The 22,606-nt window shown below is 37.5% G+C and overlaps 1 protein-coding gene across 2 annotated transcripts; it reads right to left on the bottom strand.

Annotated features, from left to right (window-relative positions):
* Positions 1-905: 905 nt before the first annotated feature.
* On the bottom strand, positions 906-15,955 carry LOC128015233 (serine/threonine-protein kinase tousled-like 1-B). Of its 2 annotated transcripts, none has more exons than XM_052598910.1 (22): positions 15,638-15,955; positions 11,883-12,001; positions 11,374-11,445; positions 11,236-11,274; positions 10,574-10,649; positions 10,344-10,387; positions 10,032-10,121; positions 9,878-9,964; positions 9,689-9,781; positions 9,489-9,599; positions 9,264-9,400; positions 8,236-8,421; positions 7,925-7,991; positions 7,627-7,724; positions 7,406-7,487; positions 5,282-5,373; positions 5,116-5,205; positions 4,863-5,032; positions 3,971-4,106; positions 3,659-3,770; positions 3,464-3,571; positions 906-3,389 (listed from the first exon to the last, which is right to left on the bottom strand). In XM_052598910.1, exons 1-22 carry the CDS (start codon positions 15,771-15,773, stop codon positions 3,225-3,227), a joined length of 2,310 nt encoding a protein of 769 aa, XP_052454870.1. In that variant the 5' UTR covers positions 15,774-15,955; the 3' UTR covers positions 906-3,224. The 2 variants fall into 2 exon arrangements, with proteins under 2 accessions (XP_052454870.1, XP_052454871.1); XM_052598911.1 differs by having other exon boundaries at positions 10,032-10,115.
* Positions 15,956-22,606: the final 6,651 nt, after the last annotated feature.

The following is a 22,606-nucleotide window of genomic DNA, read 5'->3' as shown; positions in this document are numbered from 1 at the left end:
GGACTGTGTGTCTTTTTAATCTAATGTAGTAATTCATGAGTATATTTTTTATGTATCTTGTTGCAATTCCTTGCTTTTAAATGCCAAGTGATAAGGGGTTTTCGATAGTAACGGTTCATATTAAGACAGCAGGTTGGTGTACTGTTAGAAGATTGTCACACGATAAACCCATCAGGATGATCAGGAGGCTGATGTAAAGCAGCAGACATTTAGGTCATATCAGAATCAAGTGTTCTAGTAAGCAGTAGAACATATAGAAAAGTAAAATGGAATAGCAAATAGAATCACAGTTCTGTGTTTCTCAGGCTCGAAGGCGAAGATATTTCTATATAAGGTTATTCTTTATAAAACTTAATTTACAGAAACTAGAAGTTTCAATATATAATAATAAAATCATTAAAATTCTATAATTCTGGATCTTTCAAAAACATGTTCTTCAGAGAATTTACATTATCTCCAGTCGTTCACAGGATTATGGGTTTTTAAAATAGGTTTTTATTCACAAATGCCAATTAGTTTTTCCAAGTTATGTAAAGCTAGAATATTAGGTAGAACTGTATATTCATTATAAAAATTTTCATGACCTTTTCAGGTCTGGAAATCACACTTTAAAAAATATAAAACGAGCATTTAAAGGCCATTAGGAATTGCAGTTTAACATATATCGAATTATATCATACATTTTAAAAGATATATACACAATTAATTTAAGCCATGGGCATTTCTATAGTGAACATTTGTCTATTTGTGCTCAGCTTTAAAATATTTCATTAATTTTTATTTTTTTTGCTCCATTCTATATCTTTTAAACATAATTGTTTTGTCCCTGAGAGCAGACAATAAGAACAGCTCTAATATCACAAGAAACTGTCCAAAAAATAAGGGTAAGAAAGCACGTAGCCAAATATTTTCAAAAATGTTTATTTCTCTTTTGGCTACATTCTCTACAATCGCAGCAGCACTTGGAGACAGATCACCATATATTGAGCTGAAAACTGCTTCTGGGGTTGAAAGAGTATTTAGAGAGAGGAAACAACAAAAGCTGAGGTCGTCCCCAGACTCTGGAAGCTTTGAGCGTTTGATCTCGGTCCGGTCCGGTCCATGTCATTCAGAGATGCTGACCGGGACCACAGAGGGTTGCTAAGCAACATGACAGCACTGGGTCTGGGCATAAAGGGGTTAATAATCAAGGGCGGGGTCCGGCCCACCTTCCGCCTATTCTGTCAATCATTACTCACATCACACACACACCTCATTCACAACCACAATGGAGGTTTATTCATGCAGTTTTTTTTTGTTACTGGTAAATCAAATGTATATTTGGTCTGATTCTTAATCGGAGTAAATCATGAAACTATAAACCACGTCAGGGTGCAGCGAGGTGATGATGCTGCATCAGACATTAAGTGTTACAAACCGAGAAAGCACAGTCATTCACTCGTCTGTGTGTTTGAGAGAAGCTATAGGAGGAATATTCTATTGAGATGATTTTACTGTTTCTACTCCTACATGCAGGACAAACAGGTGAATCTCATCAAACTGGTCAACAACATGTCCAGGTCATTTTCCACTCCAAAATTGAAAGAAAAAAAAAATCCTAATTTATCTGTGTGACAAAATTTATGACAACTCACTATAATACACTGTATATACACATTCATGTATATGCAGAGTATTTGTTACATTGCCTTTAATTTATGCTGATGTAAATAAAAATAACTTACTACACTTTTTCCAGTTCCCTCACTCGAGCATATATATGCATGTATGTGTATATCTATCTATCCATCTATACATATAGAAACAGACACACCCTTATAAGGAGATATATATATATATATATATATATATATATATATATATATATATATATATATATATATATATATATATATATATATATATATATATATATATATATATACACATACACACACATAACTGTGTGCGTGTGTATAAATATATATGTACACAAACAAATATGCTGGTTTAATTATATATATAAATTTGTTAACAGTAAAATAGTCAAGGTTATAATTGTTAGGTCAAAATACTAAATATTTTAATTGCAGGTAACTGTAATAAAGATATATAGATATAGACACACACACACACACACAAACTTCAAATATATAAAAGTTAAATACATAATTATTATGAAACAATAGAAAAATACACACATAGAGATATCTATCTATCTCTCTTTCTCTCTAAATATCTATATCCCTTGCCTGGACCCTTCCTCCCTTCCTCCACGAACCCCGCAGCACAACGAGGACACCAGATCCTCTGTTTATTTTGGACACTCTCCCCCTTTGGCCACATTTGTCCCAGGTTTTATTTTATTTTCTGTTAATAAAAGCCTCTCCGATGACTGATGCCAAGCCCACTGTGTATAGTGTGTGTATATATATATATATATATATATATATATATATATATATATATATAAAGAGAGATAGCCTTTAACTATCATGAAAACTGACAAAATCTTAAAAAAAAAAACTACTTTTCTCCTTTGGTTTGGGGGTGAAATGTGACCTGAACATTTTTGATGAGATTCACCTATCTACGTTTTGCAAATATTAAACCCATTTAAACAAACTGACACTTTTCATAAATGTTACTTTGAAGTAAAATAGACAGCATTTTTGTAACACACACACACACACACATCTTGCAATCTGTGCCCAACACATGTATGTTATGATCAGCCAACATGTAACGCTGTGGCATAAAACATCCATTCGCAGGCGCACACACACACACACACACACACACACTCTCTCTCTCTCTCACAGACACCGCTGTGTCACATTAAAACACTCGCTCTTCTATTTCCAATCATCCTACAATTAATTGTCTCTAAATTTCACACTTACACAAAACAAAACACCCCGTTACAGAGGCGTAGCTCAGGGAGGATATCAACAAGAAGCTAAATGTTAGCGTGACCCTCCCAAATCTACTCCACAAAATGCCTTGGGTAAAAAACAAATATCCATTTTCAAATGGTTCTAGCTCTGACTGACATCTGGATCCACACAGGAAATGACATCAGCCATTCCCTGCCCCAATATCAATGGCAGTCACTATGACCAATGTGGGCGTGTCCTACAGCCTGTAAGCTGACAGTTATAGCCCCTCCCCCTTTCCGGTCCACCCCGAGGTGACGAAGGGAGGGAACTCGCCATCAGAACCATCAATCATGATTGATCAGCCAATCAGTAGGAGATGATTCCTGAAGAGGCGGAGCTTGCGAGTGTGGCCTGCAAGTTCCCCGATGAATTGGATCGTCTCATGTGAGGAAGAAGGTACGAGTCGCTGCCTAACTGGTGGACATCAAAGCGATCCTCCTTCCTGTAAGCCAGACAGCGGCGGATAAACGCCTGCGGAGGACAAGAAAGAGACTCAGACTGTCGTTTCCACACATACAAGCTCACCTCGCGTAACTCAAACTGACCTTGGCCTCGTTGCTCGCCACAGGTTTGGCAGGAAACTGCACCTCAGTGGCTTTCAGGATGGTGTTCTCTTGAAGGATGTCTTGCTGGGATTGATTATGGCCAAATGGCTACAGAACAACAAAAGATTCAATGCAGCGTCATCCTAAAAGTAGGTAAAGAGACTCCATAAACGGTTTTGAAATGATGCGCCTTACCTTTCGTCCATATAGACACTGGAAGAAAATAACACCCACAGACCACACGTCTACTTTATTAGAGATCTTTGGAGGTTCTTTACCAACGACAAAACACTCTGGTGGCAAATACCTAAAACATCAGAGCATTTGGTCTTCATTAGAACATTTATCCCTGTAAAGCCCAACATAGACGTTTTTGAAGCAGTCATATGGACTACATTTATGCTGTTATTTTGTCCTTTAAGATTTTTGTAATTCGCTTTAGATAAAAGCTTCTGCTAAATCACTGAATGTAAATGTAGGTAATGTTTTGTAGTGCACTGAACTGACCAGTAGGTTCCTGCTCCCTGCGATGTCAGGTCCATCCCGTCCACTCCGTAGCTGTCGTCATCCATGATCTTAGACAGGCCAAAGTCTGTGATCTTTATCTCCCCACATGCCGTTCCATCCACCAACAGGATATTTCCTGAGCAACCAAAAACACACTTCCTATCCAGTCTGCATGACAAATAACCACCAACCATCTTTAAACATTTTTCTGGCACCAATTCAACGAACTACATGAATTGCATTAATCTGTGAGGCCCTCAGGCTATACAAGACATAGACAAGTTTGTTTGCTCATGGGAACAGATGTGGAAAAATTTAGCATTACATTACTTACTCACCAATGAGTGAATGGGTGCCGTCAGAATGAAAGTCCACACATCTGATAAAAAACACCACAAAAATCCACGCCAATCCAGTTTAAAAGCTGATGTTTTTTGAAGCGAAAAGCTACGTATTTGTCAGAAACTTCAAATGGTTGCTTCTCACCAAAATAGGAGTCCATCATCCATAATATTGCTTTCTCCATCTCCTGTTGTCTCTCCACACACACTTTCGTTTAGAGCTGTCTGCAGTTGATCTGTGCAGATTTCTTTCCTTTTTTTTTTTTTTTTTTCATTGGAGGAAGCGTTATTATAGACGATTTAAAGTTAAAAACATCTTAAAGCTGGATTTGTTTCTTACAAACATGAAGCTTTGTGTGGATTATTGTGATGTTTTTTTCAGCAGTTTTGGACTCTCATTTTGACGGCACCCATCCACTGCAGAACATCCATTGATGAGCAAGTGATGCAATGCTACATTTCTCCAAACCTGTTCCCTTGAGGAAACAAACTCGTCTACATCTGGCCTATTTTTGGGGGAACTATTTCTTTATGGTGTGTGTTGCGTTCACCTGGTTTCAGGTCGTAGTGGATGATGGGTGGTTTGATCTCATTGAGGTATCGCAGGGCGTTGACTATCTGCATGACGATGGAGCGAGCCTCTTTCTCAGACATCAGCTTGTGCTGCTTCAGATAGAAATCGAGATCATTCCCCTCGCAGAACTCGAGAACAGTGCAGAATCTAGAACAGAAACACACAAAGTCAATATCTGAATAGCTGGAAAAACTAGAACTGGTTTAGCAGAACAAGTGACAGAGACTTACGTGTCAGTGTCCAGGGAAAAGTAGTCGTAGAGTTTGACTATTCTGGGATGGTCCAGTTGCTTGTGGATTCTATATTCTCTACAGGCATGTCTAGAGCATACAAAACAACAAATGAGCAAAGAAAGAGAGAGAGAGAGAGAAAGGGCAAAAGAGATGGCCAACATACTTGTGGTAGTTTTCTTTCTTCTCCTCTCTCCAGTTCTTGTTGAGCTGGTGGATCTTCACAGCAGCATATCGCTGCTCAAACAGGTCAAATGCCTTCACACAATAACATAAAACAGGTTAAACAAGCCACTAAATAAGCTCCCTGAAACATTATCTAAGGTTAATAGTTAATATCTATCGCTGTCTGTAAACATTTTGTAAGATGTCAATTCTTATATCACTATAAAACAGATTTTATATTACATTTAAAAAATGTGTCTTTAATGATATGGCATTCGATGTTTGATAAGAGCAGCATTGAGCCATGCAAGGCTGAGTGTTATTTTACCATGGTTAAATATGTAATCTGTTTTCCCCTGAACACACATTCTTGGCCTTACTGGGAATAATTCAAAGAAATATGAATTTTATAATAAAGGAAAAAAAAAGTTTTACCAAAATATTATAATTTGCTCCACCTCTCAAATAACTGTATGCAATAAAGTTTTTATAAAATCAAGTTCTGTTCTACACGTCAAGTCACTTTTATTCATATGGCACTTTATACAATACATTTTTACAGTGTTAAAGTCCACTTTCACTGGATATTTACAGAAGAGTAAAGAGGGGTTTTGAAAATGTTTCATGTTGATTTTAATACACATTAACATTCACAAGTGAGGGGTCTTTCTATGACTCCCAATTCACAAAATGATATTTATTGTTTTTGAAAAGTCTCCTACACTCACCAAGACTGTAAATAATATATAACAATATTGTGCAATTGTGTATTTTATATATAAAATACAGTGTAATATATTTGTAGGGATATTCGTTTTAACCGGTTAACCGTTAACTGACCGTTAAGAATTTTGACCAATTTATACAATCAGTTAAACCATTTAAAAAGCAATTTATTTATTTTCAGTAATTTATCAAATATATATAAAAGTTTGGTGCATTGTTAAAATAGGCTACACGTATTAAAAAATATATTTCGTGTTGTTGTGTTGCCTATTAATAAGTCGCATTTTATTATTTCTTTCAGAAATAGGCCTAATACTGATGCAACATGTTTAATCAGCTGTAAGTCTCCATCACCTGCGCGCTCACATGGAGCAGCATTATCCGCCTAAAACAAAATGTTTTGCATAACATCACGGCAGTACAGTGATAACATTTAACAGCACAGATTTTATTACATATTTAAACTGAGCAGTGTATTTTTTCAGTTTTTTTCTTACATGTTTGTTTGACTGTATTTTATTATGATAATGAACAGGCTGCATTGTCAAAGTAGGATAACGTAACTTGATTTTTTCCCTTCTAAAAGTGGGGGCAATTTCTGCTTTAAGCCATAAAGAGCCTGATCAGAAATGTAAATGGGTTGCCTTTATTTTTGTACATTCACAATAAAAACAAACCTTTGCGCGGGAAATAAGCCTAAAGAAAAATAGGATGCCGCTTCCTGCCATCCGTTTCCTCCACGCAGCACAAAAATGAACCAAAACTCTGTGTTTTTCGTTCAATTTCGTAACTTATTATTCAAGTAAAAATATATTTGCTGCAGGTGCATGATGTGATAAGAAAACCATGTGAATCCTCAATTTGAACATGTGAAATGAATCCCCAGGAAACAAATGTTAGTGTTTTTGAAGGGTCACAGACACTTATCCTTTCTAAATTAATTCAACTAATTTATAATAATCTTATCCGTTAATAATCGGTTATTAATAATCGAGCGTCGGTTGTCGTTTAGGAAAAATAACCGAAATTAACATCCCTATTATAAAATTTTCTATTGTAATTTGGTTTAAAAAGTAATTTATTCCTGTGACCAAAGCTGTATTTTCAGCATCATTCCTCCAGTCTTCAGTGTCAAATGATCCTTCAGAAATCATTCTAATATGATTTTTTATTATTGTCAATGTTGAAAACAGCTGTGCAGTTTTATATTTTTGTGGAAAAGCATTTATTTGAAATATTTTCACTGTCCTTTTTTAATCAATTTAATGCATCCTTGCTGAATAAAACAGTCTTTAGACACCAAACTTTTGAACAATAGTGAATACGTTGAACAGGCAAGAACATGAACTGTCCTCAAGTCTGTGAGTGCATCTAATGACAAAACAAAAAACCCATTTACCTTATAAACTTCACTGAAACCTCCTCTTCCTAGCAAGTGTAAGAGAAGATACCTTTCATTAAGGGTTGGATGGTCTTTAAACCTACAAACAGAGTGAGAATAGAGCAATAAAATATACTATACCAAGAAATATGAATGCGGTTTAAGAATTTCACAAGACCTCCACAAACCATATTGAAGATTTAAATATTTAAATAAAACAAGAAGTGGGCGTGGCTTACTGAGAGCTGTCCTCATTGTTGATTCTTTTAAGTTCTCGAATGTGCAGATTCCTCACGCGCTCCAACCGCTCCAGCTCCGCCTGGATCTCTGCCTCCTCCTGAACACACACACACACACACACACACGTGAGCACATACTAACATACTCATGTATGAACAGCAGATTCCACTCGAAGGACAAAAAAAAGACCATTTCTGCACGACTGCTTATGCATGAAGTACTAATGCTCCACCTCAATGCCTTTTACCCATCTAACCTGAGAGTGTGTGGATTGTGTGTTTTTATAAAGAGACTAACCTTTTTGAGATGCCCCAGTCTCAGTTTGAAGATTTCTTCCTGCTCGTGATATTCTGCCACAGTCAGCCTGCAGATTCAACACAGAAGCATTTCTGGGCCATTTTTGAAGACAATATTGCAGAAAACACTTCAAATGTATTAAAATCACAGCCTTCTGGTGTTCTATAGATCACACGTGCTTATATAATGATGTTAAAATGATGAATTGTGCAGCCCTGGTCTACATTAATCCTAACCGTCTTATTTTAATACCACTAGAAGTCAAAAGGAAGTCTCCATGTGGTGTGTGTGTGTGTGTGTTAATGTCTCACAGTGTAGGCAGGCTGGGTTTGAGGAAGGGGTCGTTGTCGGCTCCATTGACGACTTTGGTCTTTCTCTGTTTGGACTCATTGGGGGTCGGGCTCTGGGAGGAGGGTGTGCTGGGAGGTTTGCGCTTCGCTAGAAGTTTCCTCTGCCTTTCGATCTCTTCCCTCTGCTGGTTTATCCACTCCTGCTGCCTATCAGCACAGAAAAAAAAATATGCAAATGCAGAATAAAAAGGACCCTATTATTATTTATAATGAAAGTGATTAACATTGTATTTTTACATATGTTACAAAGTTTTTTCTGCAATGCCTACATTTTAAAAAAAGAAACTTATTTTATTTTAGCAGAATTATTAAAACATATGATTTAAACATTTTCTTAAACATCTTAAAACTGAAATTAAAATTATTGAAACCTGTGCCTAAAAATTTTAATGGAACCTTAAAAATAAAGAATAATATAATATTATAAATAGATTAATTCAAATTATAATGATATTACATCTGATGGTGTTCGTGACGAGGTTAATACAAAAAATTATGCATTTAATTAATTAGATTCCAACAGCACCCCATCTGGATTTTATTTATGGATTTATTTATAGACTAATTGTGATGTCAAATTCTGTAAATTAGGAATAGGGATGAGGTCAGTGCATTAGCTTTTATGCTTCATGTCACCTTGCATCAGCAGCACCAGGGTTAACTATACTAAAACCATAAAAAATCCTATTATTTTTTTTGAGCTAGTTTCCAAGGCAATATTTCGTTTAACTGATATACGAAAATAAAACTGAAAAATGTAATTGTTAAAATATAAACTATTCAAATGAAAATGGAAAACATACATAATGCAAAAAAACTAATGCAAAATAGTAATAAAAATATAAGAGTATCTCAGTGATGCTAAAATGACCCTGAGCAGAACACTGGCATCCTGGGCAAGTATTGAATCTTGCACGACGGTTAATCTTCGCACTTTTTCCAGCACTGGACAGGAGCAGCTTTAGTGTGTGTCTGTGTGAGACTCTCACTTGACCAGGTTCTGGAAGGCATATCCGTCTGTCCACTGTTCGGTGTAGGACGCCCCGTGCCGGACCGTGGTGAAATGCCCCAGACGCAGCCGGTCCTGCATGCTCTTCTCACGGCAGGACTGCTTCTCTTGAGTGCTCTAGTGAGACGAGAACACACTCGAGAGTCACTCGACCTCCCCGACACATGAGAAACAAGCAGCTGCCAGCACATCAAACACAGCTCACCTTCTCAATGAGCAGCTTTTTACTCATCGTAGTGCATTTGTTCAGACGCTCCTTGAAACGTTCCAGCAGCTTCTGCTGCTCATCTATCTGTCTGCGGAGGTCACAGTTCGCCTGGGGAGAAAACATTAAAACCACTCAACCTCTGAATGGAAAATGCCACAAAGAAAAAAAAAAAAACCTCAAGGACAGGTGACACTCACCCTGAGTAGATCATCTATTCTGCCCTCCTTCTTCTCAAGATCAAGATTCTTATTGCTCTCAAGTACAGCCAGTTTCAACAGTGTCAAATCCGTCTGAAAGCAGAGAAGTGTGCAGTGCAAATATTGTACAGCTAACAGTTCCAGAGCATGCAGTGCATGTGTTTGAGAGCGACCTGATGCAAGCCTCACCTGGACACTTCTGCTGCTCAGCAGTTTCGGGTTCATCATGGGATCCATGAAACACAAGCTTGTGGGTGAGGAGCTGTTCTGCCTGACCTGAAGAGGGAAAAAAAGTCAACATCACTGGATCTTCACATGTCAAATCTGAAAGATGAGCACTTACGATAGAGCCGGGTGCAGAGTGAGAGTTCTGTGGCGAGCGCAGGACCGGAGGAAGCCCCCTGACTGGACTGGATCCGTTTCCTCCCTGGAACTTCAGCAAGGAGAACATTACATACAGACACCACATTACATACTGACAGGATGTGATGTCATCTCAGTGTTACTACCAACGCTCGAGCGATTTCACAACTCTACTAAAGCGAGGGAGCGGGCAGCCTTTAGAAGATGAAAAAGCAGTTTTACTCTGACACCTGACTGACATTTAATACAGAGCTGAGTTCACACAGAGTCATCCAAACAAAGCTTTACTTACATCAAAATAATCGCTGATCTTGGGCCCTCGGCCGGAAGACTTTCCTGAGAGGTTTGGAAAAAAATATATTAAAAACATGGGATGCTGAACATTAAGCGCTGTATTTCCCAATAAACATCAAGCACAACATTCTCAAACTCGAAAGTTGCCAGGTTTGTTCACAAATTTCTTCAAACCAGTCATGCATATGAAGAAATACTTCATTCATACACACAGGAAGTTAGCATTACCCTGGCTGATCTCTGACTGGTTGTCAACCTTCCTCTTTCTTCCTCTGGATGACTCGGAGTGCTTCTTCTCTGGAGTCTTGGGAAAACAGGAAAAGACGTTACTATTCAATCAATACTTCTGTTCACTAAATCAATACAATCAATTTCAATGCTTTAGGAGCTTCACCAATAAGGCTTTCAGACAGCCTTTCTGCATTTGTACAAACTGCACACATCATTTCCCAAACCCATGTGGCATTTTATTAATATCTTGGGTGCTCTTTTAAAAGTAATGAAAGTGAATATGGAAAAGCGCTGTCAAACTCTAAAATGACAACAACAAAAAAAAAGCGACTGATTGCAGTTTTCCCCTGAGAAGACATGGAATAGAGCACTGCAGAAGGGAGATGATGAAATATTAGTTATTTACTGCAGCTTCTGAATTATGGCACGTCACATTTGACATCAACAACATTATCACATAACTGTATTCCTATATAACTCCTATGGACCAGTTTAATGGTTCTTATTGGTCATTTCCATTCACTTTCATCATACAGAAAGTGAGATATTTTTCAAAAATGCACCTTTTGTGTCCCGTGGAAGAAAAAATGGATTTGGAACATTATTATGTTATTCCTATTCAAATAAGATAATAAAAGAGATTGAAATGTCAAACTCACTGAATATGCAGGTGATCCTCCTTTCTTTATGTCAGAGTTCTTTAAGGGAATAAAAAAGTACACATGGATGAACTGTTGAAACAGATCTGTTCAATAAATAATAAAGCTGAAATGAGTATGCATGAGTATAAAGTTCACCTCAGACTCCTTGTCACTAGATGACCCCAGGCTGCCAAAACTGTGACTGGAACATTCGTTATTGTTCAACCCCTAAAAAAAAGAAAGACCACAGCAGGTTTGGTGCAGGTCATGACGATGACAGACGGCCTGTGTACACCTGGTATTAGGATGCCATTTCGTCTAGCAGATCACAGATGGACAACGCTAAATACAACATTTTGAGCACGTCTGCTTTTGAACACTTCCAGAAGTAGTTGAAAACCCATTGGACCGGACTGCGCTCACAGATGTGGCCGAAAGTGATTGAAAAGCCAAGAAAGCCCAAATACTCGCAGCTGAGTGAGCTAATTTCGAAAACAGTACGATGTTCATTACCTATCCATTTATCAGTGGTGTAGTTTTGTATGTGCATGTTTTGTATGTGTATGTGTCAACAATAAAAATGTATTAATTCAATATATAAATTAAATCTCATCAAAAGCATCGCCTTGAGCATATGAAGATGCACATGTGTGTGTTTGGATTACTTTAGGTCCTCCGCTCGCGCTCCCCGTGCTTCCTCCTGTATTTCCACTAACTGCTCCGATGAAACGTGCCTCCAAAAGCTCCTGCCGCCGTCTATCCAGAGAATGCAGTTCATCCATACCTACAAACACACACAGGATCACACGTCAATCCCAACATGTTCACACACACATGTACACAGCGCTGAGGTTCGGGAGGGGTGTGATCACACTGACGCATCCTCCTGGAATCTGACGAGACCATCCAGTCATTGTTTTCCGATCCTATGCCACCCTAAAAGAGCCAGAAGATCACCTACTCATATTACTGGTTTAAAGGCAAAGGACTTAGAAAAGGTTTACAGCTACAGAACTACACTCACATCAGACTCAAAAGTTTATTTATATTAATCTTCTTCGAAATAGCCAGACTGTGACAACGATAGGTTTAAAATAAGATGTGCACCATGCTTCACATCTGACCATCCACAATATTGCTCTTCTAGCCATTTTCATATATTTTTTTTTTTTACGGCAAACTTCAACAGAGTTTCCTGCTGATGGAGTCAGGACTACAAACAGGAAGTACTTCTAGACATTTCCTGCTCATTATCAGCTGATGCCAGTGTCAGCGTGGTTCCATCACCTTATTTTCGTCTCAGTAAATAATAAATGACACAATCTCCCATTTATAAAATTAATGATTTAAATAAATACAATGTGCATTTCCCCAATTTTACTGATTATACTTGGTTATATAGACTACCATACATACAGTTAGACCTTCCTATTTACTGAATAAATAATAAAAGTGACAACAAAGACATTTATAATGCTACAAAAGATTCCTACTTCAAATAAACGCTGTTCTTTTGAACTTTTTATTCATCAAAGAATCTTGAAAACCAATGTATCATGGTTTCCACAAAAGTATGAGGCTTTGTTTTCAACATAGATTAAAATCAGAAATGTTTCTCAAACAGAAAGTCAGTATATTAGAGTGATTTCTGAAGAATCATGGGACACTGAAGACTGGAGTCACGATGCTGAAAATTCTGCTTTACATCACAGGAATAAATTACATTTTAAAATACATTCAAATAGAAAACACTTATTTTAAACTGTAATAATATTTCACAATATTACTGATTTTACTGTATTTTTTTATCCAATAAATGCAGCCTTGTTGAGCAGAACAAACCCCAAACTTTACAATGGTTCAACAGCCTGCTAAGAACGCGGAGTAAATAATATAAGAAAGATGTTTTTGGTTGAACTATTCCTTCCATGTTTGACATGATATGGCAGCAGATGCCTGAAGACAGAATTCATCATCATCATCATCGAAGCAGCAGCCAAATGGCCCCCGTTTCTTCAGCACTTCATGAGACTAATACAGTATCAGCAGCCGATAAGAACAACCTGCTAATAACAGCATGAATCATCACAAAACCTGTCTAAAGGAATCGTCTGGTCTTCAAACCCCTTTACAATGACTAGACAAAACAGCTCAGCTTCATAAACACCGGCGCAGTGGATGCATCCGACACAACTACCATGATAAGACTCGTGCCAGAAAGAGCTCCAAGCCAAAGAGATCCCAAGATGGTGGATGGGTGGAAAATTATGAAGGTCAATGGGGCAGGAAGAGCACAGCTGCCCAGATAAGGGACACAGATGATAAATCAGACCACTGGGAATGAGCATACACAAACCTAAGGCCACGTCTGCTTCGGCAAACAACCCGAGCACCAAAGAAAGCAGTGCCTGGCTAAATGAGACACCTCCCAAACTGTGCTGATGAGTGAAAGCCAATGGCCAGGAAACACACAAGCCACATCCTAGTTTGTGCACTGATGCACAGGTGAGCCATCAAGAGATCCCAAAATAGTAAATAATAATTACTATTAAATAATACAGTAGTTGACAAAAACATACACTTTTAAATTATTATATTTCCTTGTAGGATCTTGTGCATTATTTACAGTTACTTTTATATGTGACTTTGATTTATTCTAACAAATATAAGCCAAAATTGGCTTCAAAATGAATCAGAATGAAATGAAAAAAAATGAATAAATCAATTCCTGTGGTAAATATTAATGCAAAAACAATTAGTAAATATTGTGAAATAGTACAACAACTTAAAATACCTGTTTTCAACTTGAATGTATTTTAAATGTAATTCTTCTTCTTTGATCAAAGCTGTATTTTCAGCATCATTACTCCAGTTTTCAGTGTCACATGATCTACAAGAATGATTCCAATATGTTGATTTGTTGTTTGAGGTAATTATTATTATTATCAATGTTGAAAACAGTTGTGCTGCTTTCAAGGAATTACAACCAAAGATGAAATGAAAACACAATGCATGTGCATTCCTCTGGATGTAAACAAGGTGCAATTCATGTTTGCAAATGCAAAGAAAGGACAAGCAGGTAAAAAAATGAAAGGCAAGGTATGCGATTACATGGCTGAGAACTTATTCTTGGACATGAGAATCTGAGTAATGCATTAACACATATGATATTACACTCATCAGTTCACATACAGTACGCATGTTTACAGACCAGCCTGAGTCTCTGGTGGACGTGATAAAACACCTCTCCAGCACAGAAGAAAAATAAACAACACCAACTCATGTTTACTGGCGTGTCCAAATTCAACATGGCTACCTAGAAAACACTTCATGCAGATAAATAAACACTGTTTTTCACACATGCAGAACACCAAATGAGTTGTGTGTCTCACAAACCTTTTGCCTACCTAGAAAGCATTTTGAGATATTGCATAACATGCATTGAATACTAGATAAATAATTCAATACTTTCAACTATAAAAACATAAATCATGTTTGTTAGGTACTGGCATTTTATTTAAATCCAGTAAGATGCTTACATTTACAACAACCTACATGCATTATTGACTCAAACATTAACATCAACTTATGTGATACATTGATCAGACATGCATAAGTTCTAGAAATAACACACGCAAACATAAAAACATCAGCTAATATATATCATGTTTTGGCTGTTTCTCAAAAGCTAGTAAGCAGACAGCATTATGAGCCATTGCATTGCATGCAAGCAAGCATCAGTGACAAATGCATACTGTCAACCTTAAAAAACATCAATAATGTCCTAAAACCCAGTTTGTTTCTACCAATCTAGCATTTTGGGCTGTTGCATTGCATGCATGGGTGATAAACATACTCAAGCAGACAGCAACTCATGTTTATCAAGTACAGACTGTGTCTCATTTCTGATCCATTGCATTGCACAGTGATAACTAACGTTACATACTTTAAACCTCAAAGCATCAACTCTTATTTATCAGACTGGCTGTCTATCAAAACACAGCCTAGCTAGCTTCCCACCTAGACACAAAGAGAGCATTTAGGGGCAACATAAAAAAGCACAAAAAAGATGTACCTACGATGCCCAAAAGTAGACATCTAGCCAGGATTTGAGACGCGGCCAGTGACCAAGTCCCTAATAGGTGACCATGGGCATCCTCACGTCAAATTAAACGTGCAATCAACACAAAAAGCGATAGGATTCCATCGCAAACAATGTAAAACACAGCAGCTCGTGTCTAGGACTCGATGCTTGTTATAAAAACACGGAGAGACACAGACAGTAGACGAGAGATCAGCGGCCTCCGACACGACCGCTTCGCTTCGAGGCCAGATTTACTCAAAATCACACGTCAATCTAACACAATCCCGACCGATTTCACACGAACAAGCTTCAAATCAACATTCACGCCGGTTTTACCTTCCTTACGCCTCCGTGGAGCGCAGATATCGAGCGGAGAAACTGAGCCCGGGGTCGGAGATCCAGTCGAGAACTGAGAGCAAGATGGCGCTCCGTCCAAACTTCCACTGCTGTTGCTGTTACTTTGGACACTCATGAAGACACTTTCCTCGCGAAGGGACGCACGAGCGCATGATCTCCGTCAAATCACACCTGTGTGTGTCTAATGCATCATGCACAAACCCGGATGATCCATGCAAAGCTTAGCAAAGTCATGTTTTCAGCTCCGCACTGCGCACTGAGATCCTCGCTCACTCTCAGTGTATGTGTGTGTGTGTGTGTGTGGACGATGCGTGACGCCAAGTTGCAAAGCTTACACACATGTACACTCACACACATCAGTGCAAACTTCAGATCATGTCTGATGCTTCAACCCTACTAACTAATTCTATTATGTATAAAATTACTCTTTGCCTTAATATGTATTATATATACGATCAATCAGCTGATCATTATTGCAAAATAAACAGGTTTGACACGAAGTGGTCATGAGCAGCTTTAACTTATATAATATCAGACCATAATAGCCTAAAAGTATATTTAGAAGTCAAAAGTGTTTATTTTGTAAAAATGACTGCATTACTTTGGTGGGCTATTACATGGCTCACAATTAAATAGCTGTACATAATCATAAAAATGTAAATGACTTGAGTTGGAATTAAATTATTTTCTGAGACCTCAGAGATATTTAGAGACAGTCAGGCACTGCCCAGTCATAATTTAGAAATATGTATGATAGTAATATTATATGTAATATATGGACTATAAGTTAAATAATGTGTTAAAATAGCAATTACATATATTACATATAAATTAATATAAAAATAATAGATTTCACAGGCAACCAGCTCACTATAATGTAATATAATATAATAATCATTAAAGGGGGGGTGAAATGCTCGTTTTCACTCAATATCCTGCTAATCTTGAGTACCTATAGAGTAGTACTGCATCCTTTATAACTCCAAACAGTCTTTATTTTTATTATATTTATAAGAGAAAGATAGTCTGTACCGATTTTTCCCGGAAAAACACGAGCGCCTAGAGGCGTGACGTGTGGGCGGAGCTAAAGAATCACGAGCGCCAGTAGGCTTTTGAGTTGACAGCATGTGGGAGACTTAGGTCTCTGCAGAGCAAAAATGGGCGTTTATCACCATGTGGGTGTTTTGAAACTGCTGGGCGTTTCTGAATCATGCAATCTAAATGATCCCCCTTACACAACCCCACCCCTAAACCTAACGTCACTATTACATTAACCAATCAGGTATCATGGTGTAAAAACACCTTGATCTCGTAACTCCCATTAATTTCCTGCAGAGACCTATACTTGGCATGTGGAAGCTGTGACACAGATCCAGAGGCTGAAATTTAACAAGAGCAGCATCAGCAACGACGTCTCTATGTGGTATGTACTGAAACTGTATATATTTGCTTAGCGGTTTTGGAAAATGACTAAGTTCCACTTTATGTCGTCTTTTTTTTTTTTTTTTTTTTTAAGCTGTACATGTGGAAAGTGCAGTTTGATGACAACATCCATGTTGTTTACTTGATGTGCTTACGCGCTGATAGCTAAGTTAACAACACAGAGATATTTGAAGCAGTTTTACTCACCGCATGTGGTTCCAACACACAATCGTGACCCTTTTCCGTTGGGACTGCATTATCCTTAAGAAATAAACGACGTGCAATCCGAAATGCAGGGAACAAACAAAAACACTTGCACAACTCCGTTGATGCTCTGTAAAAATAAACTCCATCCACTGGTCCCTTAATGCTGTTTCTCTTTTGGTAATCTGTGCAGGGTTGTCTTGCCCTGGCAACCAAAAACACACTTCTTTTGTGACTTTTCGCGACGCTCTCGCTCTGATCAGGCTGTGCTCAGCCTCTCTCTGCTCTGCTATAGAGCTCGGGCGTAGACGTCATGGAATGGTGCATTGTGGGTAACGGCGGCCATTTTAGAGGCATCGCAAAGCAGGTTTGTAATAAGATAATAGCCAGTCTCCAGAAAAAGTTATAGAACGTGACAAAAAAAGTTGCCTATACCTATACGGACAAACTTAATAATGAAGCCAAACAACGCTAATTTAAAAAAAGAGGTTGTAGGCGGAATCGATCCCTATGAACACATGAAAGTTTACCAAGCCTCAGTTTCCCTGATAATTTATCCTACCGGGTCTGTGGAGTGAGCGCTTACACCTCCGATCAATTTAAAAATGTCACTTTCACTTTTTAAAAAGTCACTGGAGGCTCACCTGCAGATCATAAATGGATCTGCAAATTAAACGTGGAGAAAACAATCTTTTTCACTAAGGAAATGTTAACATTAACCAAGCATCAGTGGTGACACACACACACACACACTTATCAGATTCTGCGAGCTATGAAGCTTGTCTATGCGGGTTTGTTACACTTCAGGAGTAATTACTCACCTACCGTACTTGCAAAAATCCACTGTTTTCCTCCGGTAGTTCTGTAATCCGGTATAATATTGACGAACATTCACCTCAGACACAACCCACCATTCACCAAAACAAGACGCTTAACTTCCTATTTTGAAGTTCGTTCCAGTTTTTTTTTTTTTTTTTTTAAACAAGATGTTCAAATTTGTTAAATACAGTCAGCACAAAAATATCAAAAAGCAAATTAAGTTCAGGATTGGGTCAAAAGAAAATGTTTAAACAAAAAATACAGACACTAAACTGACTCCCTTACTGGCCAAAAACTACAGAAAACGTAATGTGTTTGTGTCTGAGTTTGTGTGTGTGTATGTGAGAGAGAGAGAGAGACCATACACAACATGTCTCACCATAACTATGTATTATAATATTATCGAAGGTGATGGTTTCCCTCCGTACAGTGGCGACCCAAGCCATCTGACGCCTCTTGGTGATTTCAGACACCTTGTGTTTTTTTTTCCAAGTAGGAAAATGTTGAAAACTAATATGATTCACGAGGCGTTTGCCCTGTCGATCATGAAACCGATTACAGCAGTTCACAATACAGCAATACTGAACCATTTTCCAAAAAATAATCAAAATTAATGACCAAATGACCAACGTTACCTAATGCCTACTATACAGTACATCTACTTCTGTACCGCGATTCCCACAATGCATTGCGACGTGACGCAACGATCCCGACCTCTATATGGGAGCGCGCGATCTTCCGGCAGAAGAGCGCGCACTTAGGACCCATATAAGGAAATTCCGCTCCATCTAACGTCACACAGAGCCATACTCGAAAAAAACTTTCAGAAACTTGTGACAAACCGGAAGAGTTTTTTTTTGGAACAAAAATACTCCTTCAAACGTACAACTTAATTTTTGAAACTTTGTCCATGTTTAGCATGGGAATCCAACTCTTTAACAGTGTAAAAAACTCAGTATGCATGAAATAGCATTTCACCCCCCCTTTAATAAGAAATTCTCATAATATATAATAATAAGTGTATTTACAAGCTTCTTGAAAAAATAAGTGATGAGGGCATGTATATTCATTAGAAATAAAATAATAATAATCTATATATCAATAATTAATGTCCGAGGCATTAAAATAACATAATAAATATATTAGGCTATAATAATAGTCTGTGTACAATAATATATTAAAAGTGCATTTACAAACATTTTAAGTTAATGCATATTCATTAGAACATTAAACTAAATGGTAACAGCTCTGTAATGTGAAGTGAGATGTTTTTTGTTTTGATTTATTGGATGAAACTTCCTTGTTTGTCCTTCTCTCTCTCTCTCTCTCTCTCTCTCTCTCTCTCTCTCTCTCTCTATGTGTGTGCGTGCGTGTGTGTGTGTGTGTGTGGGTGTGAATGGTTGTACATGCAGAATTCTATGCACCATGCACATACATCTTCATATGTGATTTGCTGACTCAGAGATCTGCCCAGAGCTGAGCTTTACCCTCTGAACAGCTCCAGACACATATTTCACAACATCACATAGAGTTATCTTCCTCTGAGCTCACCACAGAGGAATTCAACTCACGATTTCACCAGAATAAGAGCACTCATTACATATTCTGCTGAAATGAAGACAGTTTTAAAATGCAAATATATGTTCTGCCTTTTCATGCCAACAGATGACAGCTGTATGGGTTCACAGGGTTGATCAGTTTATGAATAGGTGCCGCTGAATCACACCAGCCTCTGAGGAACTGCTTTTTGCCATCTGACCGGAAATGTGTCAGGTTCCTCCTTCACAATCTGAAGGTGTTTGTGGAATATTCTCAGCTACTCAGTCTGCAGTTTCCAAAGACATCATTTACCTTTACAGTCACAAAGTTTTAAAAAGGAAAATACTGCATAAACTCTTCGTATATAGAGATATGCTAGGCATATTTGCATTGGTAGAAAGAATTCCACTGACACTTGCATCCTCCCTGCAGTAATCTGAATTAACTGTCTTGCTCAAGGGTAAATAGGTCATCATGAACTTGCTATGAACTTGACATTTATGAGTTATGAGCTTTACTCACTATACAACACTCCGAACACAAAAAGTATCTTCCTCAGATGCCCATAAACCTCGTCCACTACACAGTCTGATGTAAATTGCAAAGAAAAATGGAAAACATTCTGTAAAATCTTTATAAGGGCTCACAGGTTTCTTTATCAATCATAACCATACCAGCTAGTGACTTTTTTTTTGGTGCCATCTTTAAATCTTTTTTAAAGCTCTTCAACTTCTGTAAGATCCTAATAAAATGTTTGTCCTCTGATTAGAACTGTCATGTGATCATGTGCAGGTAACATGAACATTCACGTCAGTTCAGAGGAGATAAGAGATTTTCCCGTTTATGATTCTCTATAGGAAAGGAAGAAGCATCATGTCTTATCTTACAGTCTGGTGCAAACAGAGGATTAGAGGATTTTTTATAGCCTCAGTTCACATGTCAGAACTAGACTGTCTATAAAGTGAAGGAACAACACATTAAAAAGTGGCTTAAAGGAACAGTTTACCCAAAATGAAAAGCTGCTCAAATGTACTCATCCTCAGGCAGTGTTGGGGAATGTTACTTTTAAAAGTAATGCATTACAATATTGTGTTACTCCATAAAAAAGTAACTAATTACGATACTTAGTTACGTTTTATTGAAAGTAATGCACTTTGTTATCTTTGTGTTACTTTTTAAATCTGCACAGGGCTTGCTTGTTTGTTTTTAAAACAAAAAAATATATTTTTTGGCAAATATAAAAGCCTTCTCACATCAAGAGTGGAATGAATACGCATCAGTAAATTGACGTCCTGACAGCAGAATGCAGAAGAAGAAATTTCGACACATTTCAGCAATAAAAAACACACACAAATGTTTGTCTAGAGTCAGATTAGTGGTAGTATTGTTGAACTGGATCATCCAAGATCAGAAGCAAAGACATTGATTTAAATAATGGGATTAAATACATCAAATATATTAGTGTTTTTTTTTTGTGTTTTTTTTGTGAGTGAGATGAACTAATGCATATTCATATTTATTTTAGAACTACAGTAACAGATCTCTTTCAAAATGCGGACAGGAGAGATGTCAATCAATAAATTGGAAAAAAGTAACTTGCGTTACTTGTTTGAAAAAGTAAGTAATCTGATTAGGTAACTTGCTTTACTTGTAATGCGTTACTCCCAACACTCCTAACCCTCAGGCCATGCGAGGTGTAGTAGACAAGTTTCTTCATCAGAGTAGATTTGGAAAATCACTCATCAATGGATCCTCTGCAATGAATGCATTTTAGCTGAACTTCTTGTTTCAGAATTGATGAACCTCATACTGTTATTAATCTAAACTGACTTGAGTTACATAAAGAAACTATTGCACATGGATGGGTGAAAATGCAGAGCACAAATTCACTTTCACTTTCTTTGACATGACCTGTATTGGATAAAGCCTTATAAAAATAAAGCTTGTCTTGACTTGAATGGGTGCCATAAGAATGAGAGTTCAAACAGCTGATTAAAAACTTCCTGTGAAGTGAAAAGATGCATGTTTATGAGAAACAAATTCATAATTAAGATGTTTAAACTTCCTACCATTGCTTTTGGCTAATATACAATAATATAGTTTTCAGGTGAAAAGGTCACCTGAGTTAGAAGAGAAATGTGCACAGATCTTGAAGTGAAAACAATATAAACAGTTCTAAAATAAAAAATGTGGGTGGATTTTGTTGTGAGAGGACAGGGGATGTAGTTTTATGCCTGTTCCAGATATTTCCTCAGATGCTGAGGGAGTGTGACTGATGTAGGGTGATAAAATATGTGGAAACCTTTGCAGATATATAGAAACATGCATGTGCACACATCTGCTAACCCATAACCTGACTTTTAGTCACAGACATGTTGCCATGGAAACTACAACGGCCCTTTACAGCCATTGTCATGTGGCAAAAGACAAAGGAGATGTAGGTTACAGGGCTTTGCTCATCTCTTCCACACACACACAGAGAGAGAGAGAAAGAGAGAGAGAGAGAGATGACCTCACCATGAAAAGTCCCTGAATCATGCACACAAGCTCCTGAACGTGCACGCACACACACACACACACACACACACACAAACATTAGAACATGACACACAGACATATTTCCGCTCATATATCAAATTTATAACACTTGATGAATGAAATCACCAAATGCATTGGGATACAGGATGTGGTGGGAAAAAAATGTATTATTTTTCCCTTGCATTGTTTTTAGTCAGCTTTGGTATTTTTATTTTTTTTACCTGTTTAAACCCATAAAATGTAATTTTGTAGGTATAAATTAATGCATTTATTCTCCATTAGTAATTTAAAATCATATTTTTGATTAAAATAAAAGCAGCTGATTTAGATGTCACCATAGGTTACCGTTTTTCCAGTGCATTTCTCACAAAGCTATATACTGTATGACTTCAGAAGACATGAGAAGTAATATGAGCTCTGCAGACT

The sequence above is a fragment of the Carassius gibelio genome, chromosome A6 (assembly GCF_023724105.1).
Source record: "Carassius gibelio isolate Cgi1373 ecotype wild population from Czech Republic chromosome A6, carGib1.2-hapl.c, whole genome shotgun sequence".
NCBI lineage: Eukaryota > Metazoa > Chordata > Actinopteri > Cypriniformes > Cyprinidae > Carassius > Carassius gibelio.
Note: the sequence above shows the minus strand (reverse complement) of the source record. Positions and strands in the feature narration are given on the sequence as shown.